Here is a 17,904-nt window from a genome sequence, read left to right as displayed (position 1 = left end):
CCATATGTGATTAGTAAAATAAAGATAATGATAATTATCTACTTCAGAGGGGTGTTGTGAGGCCTACCCAAGTAACATTTGTAAATGCCTGTAAGTATGATGTCCAGTCATTGGCAGAGGTGGAAATGGAACTGGAGGTTTGACTCCCCATACCTGTGATTAATGCACAAGACTGTGTGACATTTGAAGGTGCCATTACAGCCACTGCCCTTGCTGCTTTTACAGGGATTAGGAAATCCAAAACAGCCAGAGACAACCTTTCCTGAATTGTGTATGACCTTTAGTACTTTTCATGAGGCAGGGCTCTCCTAATGTGCGTGATACTTATGCGCAGTTCTGGAAGTCCACATTCAGCTTGGGAGGATTCCTTAACTCCATAAAAACTGACTTGCAGAAAACTTCAGAGGGATTCATAAAGTGACAGACACTGCCAAAAAAGCCATTACCTGTTTCTGAGTCACTGATAACTCAGAAGAAAGTTATGTTGAATGCTTTTAGATGTCCTAGAAGATAAAGCACAGGATGGGGTATTGGTGTCTGTTACAGACCTCCAAATCACACAAGAGAACAGGGTGACCGGCTTCTTTGCACCTATTTATAATGTTAGGGGGAAAAAAGGTGTGTGATCATGGGCAACTTCAATTTGAGTGACATATGTTGGGGGTCTCATGCTGCCAGTACTCCAACATCCTTAGAATTTCTAATATTACAGATGACCATTTCCTAACTTAAAGTATGGCATCCAACACAGGGGAAATTTTATATTAGACTTGGCCTTAACTAATGAGGGGGAACTGATCACAGAATTAAAAATTAATGGTTGCTTATGTACAGGTGATCATGACTTGATCACATTTATAATGTGCAAACCGAATGAAGTCCAGACTAGTAGTATATATAGTTGGTGCATTAACAGGGCCAATATTACAAAGCTGAAAACAATTATGAGACAAATCATCTGGGAGGAAAAATTTAAATCAGAAACGTGTGACTGATAATTTGTAATTGTTTAAGAACACTTTACTAGATGCCCAAAGAGCCACAATCGAGGAAGCAAGCTGTATTGGTTAAAAAAAGATCTGGTTTAAAGAGGAAGTGAAGGCACCTATAAATTTTTAAAATATATAACAAATCAAAGAAAGGGGAAGTCGATAGTAATGATTATAAATCGGAATTTAGGAACTGTAGACAAATCATAAGGGACACAAGGAGAACTCTATGGCCAGCAGAGTGAAGAACAGTAAGAAGGGGTTTTTTTGTTTTTGTTTTTAAGTATATTAGGAACAAAAAGAAACCTAACAATGGTATTGGTCCATTACTAGATGAAAATGATAGAATTATCAATAATAATAATGCGGAAGAAGTAGAAAAGTCCAATAAAAATTCTGTTCTGTATTCGGGGAAAAACAGATGATGTAGTCATATCATATAATACACTTTCCATTCCACTAGTATCTCAGGAGGATGTTCAACAGCTGCTACTGAAGTCAGACATTTTTAAATCAGCTGGTCCAGATAACTTGCATCCAAGAGTTTTACAAGAGCTGGCTGAAGAGTTAACTAGACTGTTAAAGCTCATTTTCAACAAGTCTTGGAACACTGGGGAAGTTCCAGAAGACTGGAAGAAAGAATATTTAAATATCTACAGAATATTTAAAAATGGCAAACAAGATGACACGGGTAATTATAGGCCAGTCATTCTGACATCGATCCCAGGCAAGATAATGCAGGATAATGGGGGAAGAGGGAAAAGAGGCAGTTGGAAAGGAAGGGGGAAGAGAAGGGGGATGAGGAATGGGGCAGGGGGATGGGGCACTGGGGCGAGGGGGACAAGGGCAGGGGACAGTGGGGAGAGCAATGGGGAGGGGATAGGGCAGGAAGGCAGCTACAGCAACACTGGGAGGCACGAGAGTGGCAGCATTGTTTCAGCAGCTGGCGCCGGAGTGACCGCAGCTCCCACGTTCAGGTCACCAGAGCAGCAGCAGCAGCTGGGGATCCCCCGTTAAGCTGGCCCATCTCTCCCCAGCACCAGCAGCCCAGGTACCACTCCGGGATGGTGAGGGGGGGAGAGCCAGTGAACCAGGGGAACTGGCTTCAGCACAATCCTGGGTACCCCAAGAACTGTCACACTGATGTAGTCAATTAATGAAGAACTAAAAAAAGTAACATAATTAATGCCAGTCAACATGAGTTTTGGAAAACAGATTCTGTCAAACTAACTTTGTATCTTTTCTTGATGAGATTACAAGTTTGGTTGATAAAGGTAATAGTGCTGATGTAATATACTTAAGACTTCTGTAAGGCGTTTGACTTGGTACCACATGACATTTTGATTAACAAACTAGAACGACAAAAAATTAACACCGCACACATTAAATGGATTAAAGCGGGGTTCTCAAACTGGGGGTCATGACCCCTCAGGGGGTCATGAGGTTATTACGTGGGGGGTCACAAGCTTTCAGCCTCTACCCACAGACCCTGCTTCCCCTCCAGCAATTATAATAGTGTTAATTATTTAAAAATGTGTTTTTAATTTATAAGGGGGTGGGGGGGTTGCAGTCAGAGACTTGCTGTGTAAAAAGGGTCACCAAACAAAAGTTTGGGAACCACTGGGTTAAAAGCTGGCTAACTGACAGGACTCAAAAAGCAATTGTAAACAGGGAATCATCACCTAACAAGTGCGTTTCTACTGGGGTCCCACAGGGATCGGTTCTTGGTCCTACGCTATTAACATTTTTATCAATGACCTGGAAGAAAACAAAATCATCCCTGATAAAGTCTGCAAATGACACAAAGACTGGGGGAATAGAAAATAATAACGAGGACAGGTCACTGAGCGATCTGGTTTGCTTGGTAAGCTGGGCACAAGCAAATAGAATGTGTTTTAATAGGGCTATACACCTCTACCCCGATATAACGCGATCCGATATAACACGAATTCTGATATAATGCGGAAAAGCAGTGCTCCGGGGGGGGGGGTGGCTGCGCACTCCGGCGGATCAAAGCAAGTTCGATATAATGCGGTTTCACCTATAACGCGGTAAGATTTTTTGGCTCCTGAGGACAGCGTTATATCGAGGTAGAGGTGTATGTAAACATAGACATCTAGGAACAAAGAATGTGGCCATACTTACAGGACAGAGGACTCTACCCCGAGAAGCACTGACTCTGAAAAAGATGTGGGGGCTGTGGTGGATAATCAGCTGACCATGAGATCCCAATGCGATGCTACAGGCCAAAGGGTATTGCGATCTTTGGATGCATAAAAGGGGAATCTTGAGTAGGAATAAAGAAGTTATTTTATCTCTCTATTTAGCAATGGTACAATTGCTGCTGGAATACTGTGTCCAGTTCTGGTGTCCACAATTCAAGAAGGATGTTGATAAATTGAAGAAAATTCAGAGAAGAGCCAGGAGAACGATTAAAGACTTAGAAAACATGGTTTATAGTTAGGGAGCTACCAAATTCACGGCCATGAAAACGTGTCATGGACCATGAAATCTGGTCTTTTGTGTACTTTTACCCTATACTATACAGATTTCACAGGGGGAGACCAGTGTTTCTCAAATTGGGGTCCTGTTCCAAAAGGGAGTTGCAGGGAAGTTGCAAGGTTATTTTAAGGGGGTCGCAGTATTGCCACCTTTACTTCTGCACTGCCTTCAGAGTTGGGTGGCCGGAGAGCAGCAGCTGTTGGCCGGGCACTCAGCTCTGATGGCAGCACCCTGCCAGCAGCAGTGCAGAAATAAGCGTGGCAATCCAATACCATGCCACCCTTACTACTATACTGCTGACTTCAGACTTGGGTGGCTGCTGACTGAAGGCCCAGCTCTGCAGGCAGCAGGGCAGAAGTAAGGGTGGCAATACCATACTATGACATCCTTACTTCTGCGCTGCTGCTGGCGGCAGCTCTGACTTCAGAGCTGGGATCCGGCCAGCAGCCACCACTCTCCAGCTGCCCAGCTCTGAAGGCAGCACCACCACCAGCAGCAGCACAAAAGTAAGGGTAGCAGTATTGCAACCCTCTACTACAATAACCTTGCGACCACTCAACTCCTTTTTGTGTCAGGACCCCTACAATTACAACACCATGAAATTTCAGATTTAAAGATCTAAAATCATGAAATTTATTATTTTTAAAATTCTATAACCATGAAATTGACCAAAATGGACCGTGAATTTGGTAGGGCCCTATGTATAGTGATAGACCCAAGGAGATCAATTTATTTAGCTTAACAAAGAAAAGGTTAAGGGATGACTTGATTACAGTCTGCAAGTACCTACATGGTGAACAAATATTTGATAATCGGCTCTTCAATCTAGCAGAGAAAGTTCTGACATGATCCAATGGCCGGAAGTTGAAGGTGGACAAATTCACACCAGAAATAAGGTGTAAATTTTTAACAGTGAGGATAATGAGTCATGAGAGGTGGTGGTGCATTCTCCATCGCTGGCAATTTTTAAATCAAGATTGGATGTTTTTCTAAAAGATATGCTGTAGGAATTATTTTGGGGAAATTATCTGGCCTGTATTATACAGAAGGCTAGACTAGATAATCACTATGGTCCCTTCTGGCCTTGGAATCTATGAATAAGACACAAACATATTTGGAGTTCCCAGACACTTTGGAGTCACATAATGTGTCAAAAAGAGTTAGAAAAATGTTCAAGTGTTGTAACCTCATTTTGTGAGCCCTCGTATGTCCCATATGTCTGGTTTGTTAGCCTCATTTTATCGGAAAAATTCTGCACTATAAGACACTCTCACCCACGAAATTTCAGTTTAGCTTTGCTGAAGCTAAAGGGAGATTATAATGATAGGCAATCTCCAGACTTAACTATACAATTACGGTGATAGCCCAGTGCATGCAACAAGATCGTTTATTTTAAATAATTAACTCAGCAACAGCCCCAGGAACTCTGCATTTTTTTTTCTGCTGCCTTCGAGGAGGGCTACACCTAAGGAGGATTCACGGAGGGTGCTCCGACGGCCGAAGGCAGCTCTGGTTCCCCCCTCCCGGCCAGGGGCAGCCCCAGAGCCTGCAGAGGTTTATAGCGTTAGCCCCCATTTAGAGCTTGGTACTCCCCACTATCCCAGTGGGCCCTACGTGGGTAAGGTTTACCATTTGCCCTGGCTAACAGCTATTCTGTTGTATTTAGAAGAGCATGAAAGATATGATCAGTAGTCTTAGCATAACTATTTTCTCTCTGTCAAAAGTCTAGCAATATTTCTATCATTAGATACTCCTATAGTCAATTTAAGGTTCCCACTATTAAAAGGTATGGCCCAAAACATCAATAGACCGGTACTATCATGAAAATCATACTTCATCCTGATGTTTAACCACCTGAATTACTGAATACGTTAGCCAGCACCTGTCCATGTATGTTCTACAAGACTCTACTAATATCAGTTTTCAGCAGAATAAATGATAGCAACCATATACAAAGTTCTGTTCAGGCTGATGTACAGAAGGGGTTCCCTGGCCTGCATCTGAAGGAAGTCTCATGGCAACCTCCATGAGATGCTTCCTGAGGTAGAGAGCCCAACCCTTCTTGGGTACGGTTGAGGAAGGACTGATAGATACTGCACCTGGCCCTCTCCCAAGGTGAAGAGGCAGTGTTGATGTTTGTCACTGACTGAGAAGGAATGAGGGCAGGGAGGCACAGATTTTAAAGCCTGAGGCATAGTACAGTACCCGTGTTTGGATACCAGGGGCAGGGAGAGCAAAGACAAAAAACAGGCCCCCAAACTAGCTAGTCTACGCTAAAACGACTAAAAACAATAAAAGCAGTACACATCTATAAAAACTAACTATATACGAGTTACCGGGCGCGGTGGCATGCGCCTATAGTCCCAGATACTTGGGAGGCTGGTGGATCGCTTGAGCTCAGGGGTTCTGGGCTGTGATGCGCTATGCTGATCGGGTGTCCGGTACCACTGACAGCCTGGTCAGCGGGTGGCTGAGGGAATGGCTAGAACAATACGAATGACATGTGAGGGCTCTGTGAGGGCTGATGGACCGATCTGACAAGGTGATACACAAGTTTGCTGTCCAGAAGTGTAGGGGCACATTTGGGAGTCTTAATGCAACAGTATCCTACTTTAATAACACCTGGCCTAACCAGTCTTTTCAATAGAGAAAAAAGATGTGTGGCCAAGGAGAATAAAGAGGCTGTGGCAATAAAGAATTTCTTGAAAGTTGTATGATTAAGGCAAAGTCAAAGAGAAACAGACACCCTCCAAAGATAGCTACATTCATCCTGAATCTATAGCGACTATCTACTTACCTTTGGCCAGCAACTATTGCAGCATTTGCTTCAAGTTCTGCAAAAGAAAAAGATATATTTCTAACCTGCTGCGGAAATATATACACGTTAAAAATCAGATATCTGGAAGATATGTGACTGCTACCTGTAATATAAGCTTTGGGGGAAAACTATGAAATACACTGTAGGATTCTCTCACAACATTTCATGGTAATGTTAAAACACAGCAGAAATATACACAGGCACATCTATATTTTAAGAAACCTAGACTTCATTTTAAATATTCTCAGTGTAACATACAGTATAACTTTTTTCTCATTAGTATAACTTGATCCCACCCTTTGCCTCAAAATAAACACAACCCTTTAGGCACCATTATTTATCTCAGATCGCTTATCCTAAACTGGGTTGGTAAAATAACTTCCCTACTCTACAAGACAATTGTTACTCTCAAACAACCCTATAGCTAGGAAATTCCATACTGGATCAGACCAGTGGTCCAGCTAGCCCAGTATCACATCTCTGACAGTGGCCATCACCAACTACATCAGAGAAAGGTACAAGAAACCCCGCAGAAGGCAATTGTAGAATAGCCTGTCCACAGGGAAAGGTTTTTCTTAACCCTCATTTGAGTTAGTCTTTGCCTTATGCCATGAGGCATGAAGGCTTATATCCCTTCCAAAGGGGTTTCTTTTTTAAATCTTGAAAGTATAAGTCAGGATATTCTTAATATAAATGTACAATCCTTTTTTGAGTCTTGCTAAGCTCCTGGCCTCAAAGATAGCTTATAGCTATGAGTTCCACAGTCTTGTTGTGTATTGTATGAAAAAGTATTTCCTTTTTTCAATTTTAAACTTGACATCTTTCAATTTTATTGAATGTCCCCTTGTTCTTATATTATGAGAAAGGATTACTAGAAGCTGCTGGTCTGCCTTCTTCATACCATTCATTATTTTGTACAACTTTTGCATGTGCTCCTCTTGTATGTCTCCTCTCTATGGTAACCAGTCCCATTTAATCAGATTTTTTCCAGGTCTCTAATCTTCTTGTTGCCAGTCTTTGAATCCCCGCTCTTTTGGCTAAGTTTTCATTGAGACAGGGTGCCCAGGTATGAACACAGTATTCCAGACAAGGACATGCCATTGATTGACAGAATAATGTTATAATTTAATATATTTTCAGTATTATTCTCCACTCCATCCTGAAATATCCTAAAATTTTGTTCACTTTTCTTAGCCACTGCTGCACAAAGCACTGACAAGCTTTTCCTTGAAGAATGCTTTAACAATGCCTGTTAACTTTTTAATTAAAATGTAATTTTTCTACAGTGTGTTCCAAATGTGACAGTTAGAAAAATAATTTTTTAAAAACTCACTAAGAAATAAGGAGAGTTGGCTTATCAAATCACTGATTTCATATTCTTGTTTGACCCACAACAACAGAAAAGCAAAATGGACTGAATATGCTAATCTAGAGCAAGAGACTGAATTTTGAAATTACTAGAAATTTTCCTTCCATGCAGAATTCTATAAGCAAGGATAATATTCCATAGTAAAAATCAGAATTGCGGTTTCTTCACATGAACTTCCTGTGACACCCACATCCCCCCAGCTTGAAGAGCAGAACATAACCCCAAAAGCATGCCTGCCTGTAATTGTTTTCTTTCATTTAAATGGATGTTTTTGAACAAGTCAGTGCAGTCTTTTCTTCAAGACCCATTTCCAGTCACACTAAGGCCTCCACACACATGCTGAACTGTACACATATTAATGGTCCCATCAATGACAGTGGGGCTACTCACGTGTGTGTGTTTTTAGGATAAAGGCCTCAGCAAGATTTGTTTGTTTAAACAGAATTTAATATGTCTATTATCTTAGATGATAGCAAATAGCTCTTCCCAAAGGCAGCAAGAAAAATGGATCGGTGCAAACGTTGCTGTGGGTTCATTAAAAAAACGAGTAGAAAAGAAATTAGATTTTAGGGCCAGAATTTCAAAAGGGATCATGTATCCAGCAGCACATATTTAGGCCTCTAAGGATGTGGACAGTTTTTCAAGAGCACTCAGTTTCCCATTTAGGGACCTAAATGGATTTCAAAGGTCTTCAGCACCCAGGAGCTCCCATTTAACACCTCTGAAAATCATCTAGGTATCTAAATGGGAGAACTGAGTTCTTTGGAAAATCCAGCCCTTAAAGTTGATGGCTGAGACTTTCAAAGCTGTCCTGGGAGATGTAAATATACCACCATTAAAATAAATGGAAAATGTGTCTAAATCCCCATCACTACTTTGAAAATTTCAACCTACATTTCAAAAAACAATATAGTCTGTTCACATAAATTAAAATTAAGGCATGCAGGACAAAATGCTTAAACAGCAGGAGGCACCCAAGCTATCATGCTGATCATTCCCATAAATTTATGAAATAACTGTTTCAATGAATAACAGTATCAAAATCGTTTCAATAAGGACAGTGTGTACAACAAAAGGCAACTGCTTCCGAGAAATGCAAAATAATGCAAAGTTGCATACATAACGCATAGGTGTATGCTGATTTCCATAGTAAAAATTACCTGTTCTTTGAACAGCACTTTCTGGTGTTGCAACTGGAGTTTCCTTCTGGGTTAAATGTTGGGAAGATGCTAAAATAATAGGGAGGAAAAAGTCAGCTCTGATCCACTTTTCTTTCAAAAGCAATTACAGGATTTTTTGCCTTGCACGATCAGCCCAGCCTACACAGCAATATGGTAACCTAAGACTGATTGCATTTCTTTTTGGGGGAGGGAAGTGGCGGTGGTAGAAAAACCAAGGAGAAAAAAAATTTCTGCTTGTTTTTTGCATTAAAAATTTTGGATTTCTCCAATCCATATAGTTTGGTTGGTTGGAGAATTGGTGAAATTAGACATCACATGAGATAAAAAACTGAAAAAGTTAAGGGATTTTCATTTAGTTTTTTTTTTTTTAATTCTGGTCTTTCTCTGGTTTTAACAATGATACAACTCCAATACCTAATGAACATTTGGGAGAAAGGATGTCTATTAATGTTAAACACTCTTACCCTTTCAATTAAATTACAAGAGTTTAAAATACATTGCAGAGATTCTCAAGAAGACCTCCAGAAAAACCAACGAAGACCTGACTTAATATTCTTTATACTACTAAGTTAAAAATAAGCAGGGGAAAACAGCCTTGTTAGAAAAAAAACATGCTAAATAATTCAAAAAGAAAATAAACCCAGAACTGTTTAGGTCCAACTTAAACAACTGACTATATAACTTTAGAGCCATAAAATTATACATACATTTTGAGATAAAACTGAAAACTCAGTTCTTCCTTTAACTGCATGGCAAGTCTAACTGAAATTCTGTGATCTTCCTTCAGTGGCTGATGCCACTGCCAAAATCTAAAACAGCATAGAATATGCAACTATCTACCTCTGCTTTACAAGTTGGTGAACTCAAGTTACAGGATAAAGACAATCTTGAAGGCAGCTTCTTCGCACATAAAAAGGCTTTTGCTTTCACCTTTAAAATACCATCACCTCTGGTGTGGAACTGGTGCAGCAATCACCAGCCCTTTTACTATTTCAAAGTTAAATGTTGCCACACCACGTTATGGGTTTGTAACTACTGCCTATGTTACATAACCAGCTAGGCTGAAAAAGGTTACATAGTGTTCAGAATGTCAAAAAAAAAAAAAAAAAAAGGTGTGGGGGCGGGGAGGAAGGGGACAGGGGTTCCTGTTACTTTTCAGTGAGACATGGAGTTTTCAAGTGTGGAACTGCAGCTTGCTGCAAACATTAGAACAACTATCTATTTTGTACTCTTGAAATAAAACCTACATAATTCCAGGGGTTATATTCCCATGAACTAACAAGGTCACTCTACCATATTATATTTTATGCTTCCAAGGAAAGCTCCTCTCTCTGTAACTAGATTACACATCTGTTCCCATTCCTCTTCTCGGTATTTATCTCACATACTGAATAAAAGGAGCAGCAGCAAAGTCACTTGGAAAGTAACACAACATTGTTTGCCATCAATGTTTTAGAGGAAGATTGTCATGGCTGATTTTTGTTAACAGCTACCTCTCCCCCCCCTCCCCGCCCCCCATTGTGGAATAATGTTAAGACATCTAATTAGCTGATAAAGCTATCAATAATACTTCAGGTGAAATTGTGGCCCCATTAACATCTATGGAAAAATTCCCATTCAAGGGTGTCAGTATTTCAATCCTGGTGTCCAAATTTCATGATATAAAGCACTAACGGGAAATGCTTCCAAGAATTTACTTCAGAAGCCATTTTATTTCCATTCCATTTTCAGGGGGACTATAAAAATGACAGCAAAAATTAGCTGGGTCATCTTAAAACCTTTTCAGCTGCTTGAATAGTAATAGTGACCAAAAAACCCAGGTTAGACATCAAGACACTTTTTGTTCTCACATGACATTTACTCATAATTACATCTTGCTGCTTTGTGTCTCTGAAATGTGGATATTTAAACTCACTCTTTTTAAGTGAAAAAAGAGAATATTAAAAAAGTTGCTGCACATTGATGGTAATTAATAATTTCCAGAAAGGGTTAACATTTTTAGAATGGGGACCTTGTGCTCATGCTCACAGTTAAGTCTTCTTACCCACATTTAATTCTTTGGGACAAAAGTTTTACTTCACATACTAATTTGAAAGAAAAATCACTCTAAACATAATACAAAAACAAACTTGCATTCTCTGGCAAGAATATTTCCAATCCATACAGAATTTTCCTGGTTGGAGAATTGGTGAAATTATAGGTCACAAGAGATTGAACAACAGAAATTGTATGTACACCTTTTATCATCTTTACATGTGTTCAAATACAATTTTTCTCCCTACTTTTGATCTTTAAGTGAAATTACTCATGCATTATAGCATCAGAGCATACTGCACTTGAAATCTCATGTTAAGTATTTTGCTTCACAACAGGATTAAGGGGAAGAAATGGTTTTGAGCAAGTAAATTTGTATTTTGAACACAAATATATCTTTCAGATCTACTGCAGTAGCAAGAAAAATTATGAATTTCACATAATAAAATTATTTAAAAATTGGGAATATTTTCACAAGCTCAGCATGTAGAAAAAATTAATGCAGCCTCTTAATACACTCAAAGACTCTCATAAAGCTGAACTGAAATCACAGTTTTTATGAAGACGCTTTTTGTTTCTGTTCTAAGAGCTGACCGACAGCAATTCTCTTATGTAAGAATTGAGTTAAATGTGGGAACAAGAAACACTTTTTAAAATAAAAATAAGCTATTTTCAGTGTAGTGTTACAAGCACAGTTATACCATTCAGATGCTATAAAAACAATGCTCTAGGAGCAGCAACTGGGTAATATTACCCTCTGTTGAACTGTCTGGATTTTATGTTAATTGCAAATGCAGATTCCTAAAGCTCCACATATCAGCTGAATTTCTGGCTCATAATTGTAATAGGTGGTGGGAGAATAACAGTGCACACAGAGTACGTACCTATATTCTGTGGCAATTCCTGATGTGCTCCTCCTTTTTCCTCCACTAAGCCAATCCCAATTTGCTCATCTGGTAAACCACCACGGTTACTATTAGTGCTTGGAGCGGTGGGTGCAAGCTCTGAGATTATAGGAGTGGTTACTACCGACAGTACATTCGTGGGAGGAGTGTTGCTTGATAAGCTTGGAGATACAGAAGCAGAAACAGTAGCAGCCGTGCTAACACTCAAATTCCCAGGCCCAGAAGTGCTCTGTCTTAGAAGACTGAGTGCTGGAGGTGTCACAGTTCTATTGTCTAGCTCTACAGGTAATTGCTCTGTTCCCAGATTATTAGGGCCCTGGCCTTCAACTTCTCCATCCAAAGAATGTTGTTCCTCCCCTTTTTCAAGGGAGCCTGTAACTTTTTTACATGCTTTGGTCAGCAAAAATTGACCAATCTTGTCCACTTTTCCCTTTCCCTTACCGGATGAAACTGGACTTCGCCTGTTTCCAGAAGATCCCGGACTACTTGTTAGAAGAGATGTAACCACAGCTCCAGACTGTGTCGCCGTTACAGAGCACTGATCAGCTGATACACTAGCTTGAGAACTGGACTCATCTGGGTTAAAATCTTTGACTTGTTGAACATGGGGATGTGGAAGAACATTTGAAGATGCCATAGACGGGGGAGAAGGAAGTTGAATAGGAGCTGCCAGTGGATTAAGAACCAGTGACCTGCTTGTTGGTATACTAGGGACAGGACTATTAGGAGGAGCAGGCCCTGATGAAAACTTTATGTTCTGTGGTATGTGCAGAGGACCTACAACTGCAACTGACTGAGGCATTAAATTAGAGTTAGAGGTCAATGGTGCAGTTGGAATTGTACTTGGCTGAGATCCTTTCATAACCTGAATGATTGAAGATGAGTTTATAAAAACTGGTGTAATGAACTGAGGCCGGGAATTAGACTGAACTGCTGATTGTCCCTCAGAAACCATAACTTTGTTACCTACATTGGGCATAGTGACGACAGTAGAGACTAATGTAGGCTGTAAATGAGATGGTAATGGTGTTGATGTGTTAGCAGAAGATGTAATGGGGTTTGAAGTTACAAAAACTGTTATCTGATTGGGTGGTAAAGAAGTGGAAATAGAGGAGGAGCTAACAGGTCTTTGTATTACTGGAGGGACATTCTGTGTAACGTTTAAATTCATCTCTCCTAGTTCTTGGTGCACTTGAGTTGAACAGGCTTCATTATTCTGAGGCAAGCTTAAGGAACTAGAAGGTTCTTTGCTTGAAGAGGAATCCTGTAGTGGAGGAACAACAGCTATCTTCTTTAGCTCCTCGCCAGAGGTTACCATTGATGGTAATTCAAGACTGGTGAGCCCAGGGGGTTTAATGGTTACATTGGGAGCTCCAGAATTATCAAGAAGTTGACTTAAGGAAGTTGGTGCCTCTCTCATAGTCTTATTTTCTTCCAAGCTGGGAAGCTTGTTAGTATCTAAAGATGGCTCATCTTTTTTTGGTTGTTCTTCAGAAATTTTGATTTCTTGGCTGGGAAGGCCTTTTAGTTCAATATTAGGCTGGTCTTTGTTACCCTGGACAACCTGTGTACTTTGGCATTCATTGTCTTGAGAAACATTAAGGCTCTCTTTGCTGTCTTCAGGAATGCCAGTCATAACAGATACAGAAATTGCAGGATTCTGAGTATTCAGCATGTTGTTATTTGGAAAACTTGTTGTCACAGGTGTTGATAAAGAAGTTGGACCAACTACCATGTTTCTTTGTAGTTCCATGTTTTGCAAAAGTGATGGGTTCTGTGGAGTCGGCAATGCTAATTTAGCTGCTTTTGAATTTTGTCTGCCAGGACTTGGCGTGGTTTTCCTACTAGATCCAGGACTGGACCTTCTGCTATTGCTTGGACTTGCTCGCTTTGTTCCTCCAGTGTTGGCTTGCTTTCCTGAATTGACAACAACAGTATCCAGCTTGTGAGACTGTGGAGCAGCAAAACCAGACTGATTGTTAATTGTGAGATTTGATGGGGCTTGTCCAATGGCCTTCAAGGTAGTTGGATTAAGACCCTGTTGATCAAATCCTCTGTTAAGATTAGGCCTTGGAGGCAAAGGAATATTAATTTGGGGAGGAAAGAGACCTGCAATAGAAGCATTAAGTCTCTCTGGAGATAAGCTTATTTCTGAAGGTTCTGTGCTAGGTGGACGATTATTAGGAGTCTGAGGATAGTATGGTCTTGGGCTTGCTCTGTTTGGGGTTTTAGGCCTTGAAGTTTGAGATGGGGTGGCTACATTTGGGAAATGGTGTGTATGAGAGCCAGGTAAAGAATTAGATTGTTGTTGAGGACTTGCACCTTGGGAAGTTGAAAGTGGAGAAGGTCCAGGTTTTGGCCCCGTCATCATTAACTGAGTTTGTGAAACTACTAAATGAGAGGTCATATTATTTTGAGCCCCTGATGTCGGTGGCCCATCAGCTCCATTTCCTTCTGGGAGAGAGGGTACTGATGAAACTTCTCCCAGTGGTGAACTGGAAGGATTCTGTACATTATCTTGGTAAACCATCTTTCTTGCACTATTCCCCAGAGGAGGATTGCCTGGCAAAGAAATTCTTTGCTTATCAGGAGATGGAGGTACTGATCCAGGACCTTGTAAACTAACCATTACTGACATGTTACCACTCTGCTGCATTGGCATTCTTTGAGTTTCTGGATTTAAAGGGCCCCTAGGTGGATGAACACCATGTGGCACAGGAAGCCTGACTGATTTAGGATCCTGTTGCATCATAAGCATCATCATCATTTGTTGCTGTTGCTGCTGAGTCTGTGGCTGTGCCTGGGGTGGTGGGGGTGGTGGCTGCTGCTGCTGCGCATGTTGAATAAGTTGAGGTGGTATCTGCTGAAGAGGCCTTTGTTCAACTGGCTGAGATGGATAACCTAAAAACAGACACAAAAAAACCTAGACGTTATTAATTCTTAGAAACTTCAGAAAAAACAGTATTTGTGTGACCAGCTCCAACAGATAAATAATGTTCCTTTTGTATCAGTGTAACATGACACTGTTCTCTTTAATTAATATCTACAAGTTTATATTCACTCCTGGGTTACAACCCCCCCGGACAAGAACCATTTTACCAAGGGAAAATGGTTAACACAAACAAACAAAAAACCCACATGGCATTTATCAGTGCCTTGAAGGGGCTTACATATAATGCTTCATTTAACGTACCGCTGACTTCCAGAACCTTGAATTGCAGGAGGCATGTAATTTTATTACAGCAATCAGTAGCTACAATTCTGGGTCTACCTCATCTGAAGAATAAGGGTACGTCTACACTACCCGCTGGATCGGCTGGTAGTGATCGATCCCCGATCGCTCAGCCATCAACTCCGGAACCCCACTGCGGCGAGAGGCGAAAGTGGAGTCGACGGGGGAACGGCAGCGGTCGACTCGCCGCCGTCCTCACGGTCAGGTAAAACTTCGCATAGCTGCAGTTGCGTATCTTAGGTCGATCCCCCTCCCAGTGTAGACCTAGCCAGACTCTGCAGGCTTTTATAGCTATATTTTCACTGACAAGGGCAGAGTTGAACATTGCCTATATTTACGTATGTCTTTGAAATGGGAAAAAAATTAACAGCAACTGTGGGACTCTGAAGAGCAAATTCGTGACTGAAATTTGACAGCTTCAGGGGTACATTGCAAAATCCCACACCATATCACATAGCCAAACAGCAAAAATGGTGTGGTGGTCCTAATGGCCATTATGGTTTAACATCTGAAATATCCTCTACCTGCGGTCTCTATCCTGTATAAGCAGGGAGGATAAATCTAATTAGGTCTTTTACTAGTTTCTCCATGACCTTATTTAAGAAATACATAACATATCAATTTGATGTACTATAGGCCCTAATGTTACCATTAGATCGCTTCTAAAAAAAGACAGTGAGCAAGTATGTCTCTATCAATAACATCTTTCAAAAATAAGCAATAAAATAGACAAAAACTTCTACTTTTAGGTAAAGAAATCAGTCTTTAAAGACAAATGTTATCTCTGACTCTATGCCCTATAAGACCAATAAGCCAAAGACTTAAAAATACAAGCACCAAGAAAAAAAACAGGTAAAATAATAAAAGCAAGTCCAAAATGGATTTCCAAATCAAATACAAATCTCTAAATTTCACTGACAGAAACATGAAAGCAAAGTGAATATTGGCCAAACAATTATAGTAAATTTCACAGGTTAAAATGTTATCCCTGTAAAATCCTATTGAATTCAATAGAATACTTCCAGGTATAATGCAGAGCAGAATTTGGCCTTAAGTGTTCAAATACAGCTTAAAGCTTTAAATGAAACAAAACATTTAGACAACATGCACCAATTATTTGCTAATGCCTGATGTCAGTTAAGAAACAATATATATCCCCACATATAATATTCCCATAATTAAAAAAATACTGTATATCATATTTGTTTACTACATTATATAATCATGTTAAGAACTTATCACCTGGTGGCCTGTTTGTGAAATCTGAAAGTTTGGGGCCCGTGTTGTCTAAATTTATTCCTTGCTCTCCAGGCAACGGTGGCTGATCAGTCTCCTCCAGGCCAGCTGGACGTGTTTCTGAAGAACTTAAACAGAAATAATAGTAATTAAAGAACATTCAGCCGTTCCAGAGCCAGTGCCAAATTTTGTTCTAAATTTGCTTGAATTATTTAAGATTGAAAAATAAATAATCCTTAGAATTTATGTAGTACTTTTCATTCATAGCTCTCGAAGTGCTTTACTTAAGTGGGTAAGCAGTCCCATTTCACAGATAGGTAGACACACACACAGGTTAAATGACATGCCCAAGATCACACACAGAAACGGGTAGAGGCAAACAGAACCCATGTCCCCAGATTGCTTGAATAGTTCTCTAATAACACAGTGACAGCTATAGTGTAACTGCATATGGTTGTTAGAAGAGTTTAATTTTTTTTTAAAAGGTCCTGCACCATGATTTCCCATATTATACTCATAACAGACTAGTTCCATATCTCACAGTCCTCTATCAAGATTCCAGAAAAAATCAGTTGAGATACTAGACTTCCGAGGCTAATTAGCCAGAATGTAGAGATCTGTGGATTGTGGATACAGAGGCTCTGCAACTTGGTCACCAGGAACTCAATTATACATGTTTAAACTCTGCAGAAGCAGTACCAAAATAGTCAGTTTGGCCATTGTATCTAATCCTTTCACAGACACTGGAAACAGCCTTTTCCTAATACAGAAAACAGTCAATTCTATGGACATCAAACATACCCAGAGGATGTTCACTATCATTACCACCTATTGGTGAGAAAGCTAGGGCAGAGATGGCGGCTGAAGCTTGACAGCTATGCATATACATGTAAGATGAGGAGAACCTTAACTACATGAAAGCTCCAAGTTAAAATTAAAGTGAGATCACTTCAGCAAAACAGGGGAGGTGGTACAGTGGTGAAGAGGTTCCTTGCCCTTCCCCTAGTCCCCCAATAATCTGAGCTGGAAGTGAATGTTGGTGGAATCCATTCCCGTCCTCAGCAACTAACCTTAGTGCCAGGGAGAGATGTAGGGAGCTTGCAAGGTAGGGGCTGTGATGCTAGCAATTAGAGCTAGTATAATGGTCTATAACGCGTTGCACCATTTGTTAAATTGGTTATTTTGCTATTCATAATTTTGGCAGGTATAAACACTCTCGTAAATGTCTATGCTTAGGTAGCTAACCAGAAATGTTAAGTTTTTGAATTATAGTAGGTAAGAAAAGCAACATGGCATCTCTGTGCAAGAAAGAGCTTTAAACCCAACCAAATAACCCTGTTTGTAAGTCAGTTCCTAAAGATCATCATCAGACAACTGCTGATCTACAAAGTATGTTGTGGAGAGCTTTACAAACACACAGCTAAGATTTTCATTTGCTCTGTGTATAGCAATGACTAATAACTTATTTGAACCTTAAATAATGTATATGGCTGAAGTTCACTATGCACACTAAGGCCATGTATGCATTATGCGAACTATAGTGCCACAGGTATGACACCAAAGCTATGCTGACATAACCCTGTAGTGTAGGCACAGCCTACAGTGACAGAAGGGGTTTTCGGTCACTGTAGGAACACC

The 17,904-nt window shown here is 40.3% G+C and overlaps 1 protein-coding gene across 1 annotated transcript in view; it reads right to left on the bottom strand.

Moving 5' to 3' along the window:
• The window catches only part of NCOA6 (nuclear receptor coactivator 6), a 66,854-nt gene that overhangs the window by 8,695 nt on the left and 40,255 nt on the right, over positions 1-17,904 (bottom strand). The window contains exons 11-14 of the mRNA XM_054045630.1: positions 16,273-16,394; positions 11,778-14,699; positions 8,839-8,907; positions 6,289-6,325 (exon numbers count right to left, since the gene is read on the bottom strand). Of these exons, the coding sequence (XP_053901605.1) occupies positions 6,289-6,325; positions 8,839-8,907; positions 11,778-14,699; positions 16,273-16,394 (3,150 nt within the window). The remainder of the gene's footprint in view (positions 1-6,288; positions 6,326-8,838; positions 8,908-11,777; positions 14,700-16,272; positions 16,395-17,904) is intronic.

This window comes from Malaclemys terrapin, chromosome 12 (genome assembly GCF_027887155.1).
Source record: "Malaclemys terrapin pileata isolate rMalTer1 chromosome 12, rMalTer1.hap1, whole genome shotgun sequence".
Classification (NCBI taxonomy): Eukaryota; Metazoa; Chordata; order Testudines; family Emydidae; genus Malaclemys; species Malaclemys terrapin.
Note: the sequence above shows the minus strand (reverse complement) of the source record. Positions and strands in the feature narration are given on the sequence as shown.